The 4730-nt window shown below is 46.2% G+C and overlaps 1 protein-coding gene across 1 annotated transcript in view; it reads right to left on the bottom strand.

Annotated features, from left to right (window-relative positions):
* The window catches only part of SLC4A4 (solute carrier family 4 (sodium bicarbonate cotransporter), member 4), a 205913-nt gene that overhangs the window by 167906 nt on the left and 33277 nt on the right, over positions 1–4730 (bottom strand). The window contains exon 2 of the mRNA XM_009324028.1: positions 552–625. Coding sequence (XP_009322303.1) covers positions 552–625 — 74 coding nt within the window. The remainder of the gene's footprint in view (positions 1–551; positions 626–4730) is intronic.

The following is a 4730-nucleotide window of genomic DNA, read 5'->3' as shown; positions in this document are numbered from 1 at the left end:
AAGTGAGCTGTTTGCTCTGTTAAAAAACTCCTCTTCAAGGGAAAAACCTTCTCTTTATTCCTCCTAAGCTACAAGGATAACCCAGGCAAACCTCTTCTTGCTGCCTTATGTCCAGCCCTGACACTCGGTACAAATTCTGCTGGTTTTTCCAGTTCACTTCTCCATCTGCAACACCTGCCACCGTATTCCAGCACTTCCAAGTGCAGTGGTGATACCCAAGCGTTGCCAAAACTATACTCATAGAGTAAAGAAAAACAAATGGCCCTGATATTTCACAGCCACTATGCAAGGCACAGCAAACACAATTTTGTGGGAAGTGGAAATGTGTGCCAGCGGCATGTAACACCATTCACTCCTCAACTGAAAAAGAGGATTTCTTTAAAAAGTCAGTTTCACCCCGACCCAGCTTACCCGTGTGTCAGTCAATTTTAGGATTAATTACTCAGCAAAACAAAGGCGCCCTTTTTCTCTACTATATGACTGTGCCGATCGTACACACAAATACAAATTGTGAAGGTACCCTTTCTCCCCAGCAGCCCAAGGTCTCTTACCTTCCACTTCTTCTTCATCACATACGTGTTTAAGGAAGGAAGCCCCTCTATCCAGTACTGCCTCGTCCTCCATCCTATAGTAATAGAAAAGAAAAAAGGAATGCTCAGACTTCTCCTGGAGCGAGCTATTTGAACCAGCCCAGGTCCTGGGCAGGTTAACTTGCAAGCTGTTGTTCATGTTCCTGTGGGAGCTCCTGTTCTCCTTCCAGTGCCTGCTGTTCCTTCATAGAGCTCCTTTCAAATGGCGTTGGGTTTAAGCTGGCCTCACGTAGCTCGAATTCTAAGCTTGAGAGGACATCAGTGCTGACAGGTGTGAGAAAGGTAATCCCAGCTAGAAGTCTTTGGGTTTTTTTCCTCTTTCTTCTTTTTTTTTTTCCCCTCCTCCTCCTTTTTCCTTTTTTCTAAAAAGGACGTATACATAAGTTTGGGACTGTCTATGCAATAGCCAAGAGTTTGTGGAATTCCAGTTTCCCTTTAAAGTTCCTCTGACAGACCTCGGCTGCAGAACCACGTACACAAGCAAGCACGCATACCACACACAGACATACACGCGCGTTCGAACGCACAATGGGAGATCAGCCTTCAGCCAGCCTCTTAATACCAGCAAAGCACACTTGTCTGTTGAGAGGCAAGCTTTGTGTCACATGTTGGCCTTACAGAAATCTGACATATGAGGATTATCCAGAGACCGAGCTACAGTAAGTCAGACCATCAGAGCAGACATTTATGTGTGTCACCCTTTGGTGACACAGCAGTCATTTATGTGTGTAGTTGCCTTCTTTCCCCTCCCCTTTTCTCTCCACCTCTTATCTGCTTCTCTGTATAGAAGAGACTCCTCATTTTGTGCCTCCGCCTTAAGAGTCCTGTGGTACTGCCCAGAACTGGTACTGCTGTATTTCGCCCACAAAATAAGACCCTGCATGCTTTCCAAGGGTTGGTCTGCAAAGTCACTTTTGACAAGCAAATACAAAAACGCTAAAACAACAAAGAAAAAAAAAATCTACCTGTATTAACTAATCTCCTTTGATAGCGCTTACAGGCTAAGCGCACATTTGCTGCTCACTGCTGGACAGTCACTGTGGAAGCTTTCTATCTTAATACAACTGGAGACCCGGTAACCTGTTTTCCACAAGAAACAGGCATATATGGGTACCGAGCAAAAAACAATACCTTTTCCTTACATTCCTTAGATGGAATAGGGACAAACTCGGTACAGAAACAGACAAAGCCTTCAGAACTTCTTCACATCTGTATTGCTTCCACTTGTGATCCCGCAAGATCCTCCAGGTGCAGTACCAGCAAACACTTAATAGAGTTTTTTTAACGGCACATTCAAATTCAGGAGAGTATAAAAACTGAGCGGATGAACACCAAGAAGTCTTCGGGTATCTACCTTGTATATCAACGCCTACCTGAACAAAAAAAACCAAACTAACAAACAAAAAAATTCAGCCACAAAAGAAAGTACCAAAGCCCTCGTTTTCTGGAAGTAGCAGCACAGCAGCCATTCTCCCATCGTTGCCAAGTTTTCCTCCACCTCAAGCACCTTCACTAACACGCCACTGGCCTCATCCTTGGTTCACAGTCCGCAGCTCAGCTCCCACGAACGAGTCTCAAATACATCAAAGATAAAAAAGAACAAAGCAAAACGGGTCAGATTCAAAACCACTAACCAAGGATATGGAAATAGACATTTTTCATTCAGATTACTGGGTGGCAGTAAATAATACAGCACCATACCCAGAAATGAAGATGAGCATCAGCACCGAAGTTCAGGTCCAATTCAGACATTTGGAACAAGGCCCACCTCCCCGTCACACAGGCTGTTTCTGCCCGCACTGCCTGCAAGAGGTCCAGAAGCCAGAGGATTTGAAGGACACGTTTCTCCGACTTCAGAAAGGTACCATTTCACAAGCAGCTGTTGTCCTGCACGAAGGGGTAGGACATGCTTCTTGCCAACAAAACACACAAAGCCAGCACTCAGGCACGCACACAGAAGTCTTCCCCGAAAGCTCCAGTTCTTCGTTAAATTATTCAAGACTATTTATGCATCTTTTCTAAGGCAACAAAAGGGAACATATTTCATGGGTGCTCTTGCCTGTTTGCAACGGTTGTGAAGGCACACCCCAATTTTTTTTTATTTTAGTTCTTTTTCCCCCAAAGCAGCACAGTAGCTACTTGCTATAAACACAAGTGAAAACATCTGGAACAGATGGGACTGGATTTCCGCACCAAACAAACCGCACGCGCTTTATTACTCCGTAAAGTCTGTTCTTATGCTTTCACAGACAACGTGCCCCGGCATTTGCCTCCGTTCCCTGAGCACCGAGACATTCAGGCCCCTCAGCACGCGTGTATGTGTGCAGCAACACCCGCGCACCCCACAGCCCCTGCTCAAACACCAGTTTCTCCACACCATCCGAGGCAGCATCAGTCCAGGCACGCAGCACCTGAGAAGCAAGAGTCTCACAGCAGTGGGAGAAAAGAAGGGAAAGGAAGGAAGGGAGCGATTTCCGCTGCCCGCAAGCAGTACAGCGCTGACAACTCACCGGGTGGGACCCACCCAGTAAAATGTCTGCTCGAATTCCCCACCGCGGCAGTGCATGCTGCCAGCATCACCCTGCCCACAGGGGTGCCCCGCTTGCTGCGGAGCCGTCCCAGGGCAGCACCTCACCCGCGGGTTCCCCCCTCCCTCCCAGTAATGGCACCCTTCCTCCCTTGGATCAGTTTATCACATTTAACAGCTGCGCTTTCTAGCCACGGAGGCTTGGAAAACTGCTTATGACACATTGCAAGCCTGTTACTTTCCCCGAAACGCGTGCAGAGCGGATCCGAAGGAGTTGGGGGGTTTAAAGGGCCAGGAATAGAGCTTGGGTCGCCTTGGCACAGCGCCCCGTCTCTAATCCGCAGGAGTTTAGTGATTAGACTCCCAAGTGCCACCTCCCTTGACTTGGTCTTTTCTGCCCTTCTCGGATTGCTGCAGGATTTCTTCAGGCCAAAATCTAGCAAGAAAACACCCTTTCTGAATTTGCACGGGGGAAATATTTCAGCCCCCTGAAATTTTTCAAAAAAACATGAAATGGGAGTTGCAGAAATAAAAAAAAAAAATCACACAAAACAACAGGAAAATCTTCACTTGGGTCCTCAGAGGAAAACTGGAAGAGTCCTATCAGTGAGGCACTGCAGCAAGAAAAGGTATTTTCACCATCCCATGGAGGAGACACACACACACTGGACAGAAGAAAGAAAGGGTGGCAATTTTTTTAGGGCCTCTGAACAGAAACGTGCCTTAGTTTAAGCCTGGTTTACTAACTCCTTGCAGTAAGGTAAAAAGCATGAGACGTTCAGACACTTTTTATCTAGACCCACATCCTCATTACTGCTACTGCAAAGTTTTGGAAACAAACCTGAAAAATTAATTTAAAAAATATTGGTTTTCTATTTTCAGGGTCTAGATCTGAGCAAGCCATGTACTCTGACAGAATATACCCAAGTGAAAAACAACAAGCTGCTTAAGTAATCGGCCTCTCTGGGTAGATCATTAGATCGGTACCAAACATTTTTAGAAATGACATTATGTGTCAATAGGATTTTAACAGGAGTTACACACAGCCTACCCAACGCAGCACGCAACTCAAACCTAAATTTGCAGATACACCTCACAGAAATATTCTGCCAGACTACTCAGAAAGAACAAGACCAATTTAATACTAACAGGCATCCTGGGCTTCATAATGGAGGGAAAAGTCAGTATAAAATGAGCAAAAGCGAAGGAAATCGAAGAGCACAAAGCAGCAAAGAAGATGAAAGGTCTATTCTCCAGCGAGCGGGGCCCACCCTTACAATTGAGCAAGTACGTTTGCCTCTCCGCTCCGGGTAACTTTCGAGGTAACGGCATTTCTGCGCGTTCAGCGTTAGCACAGCAAACCTGATTTGGGTTCTGAAGGAAAGTGCTGTGGTTCAAAAGCAAATTATTTGTGATAGGCTAAAAAAACCCAATTACTTAAAACTCCTTGTCTCACTCCCCTCGGCTACACGTGTCTGACAGTCTCCGTTTTGCTCATCGCATTATAAACTCTTCCTGCAGGTCTCCTTGTTACAGCACCAAACACCTCCAACACGTCTTCAAGCCGTCCAAAGCGGCAAGTAACCTCAGCTTCGCCGTCCCCCGTCCCAACC

This window comes from Pygoscelis adeliae, unplaced genomic scaffold, assembly GCF_000699105.1.
Source record: "Pygoscelis adeliae isolate BGI_AS28 unplaced genomic scaffold, ASM69910v1 Scaffold55, whole genome shotgun sequence".
NCBI classification, from domain to species: Eukaryota; Metazoa; Chordata; class Aves; order Sphenisciformes; family Spheniscidae; genus Pygoscelis; species Pygoscelis adeliae.
Note: the sequence above shows the minus strand (reverse complement) of the source record. Positions and strands in the feature narration are given on the sequence as shown.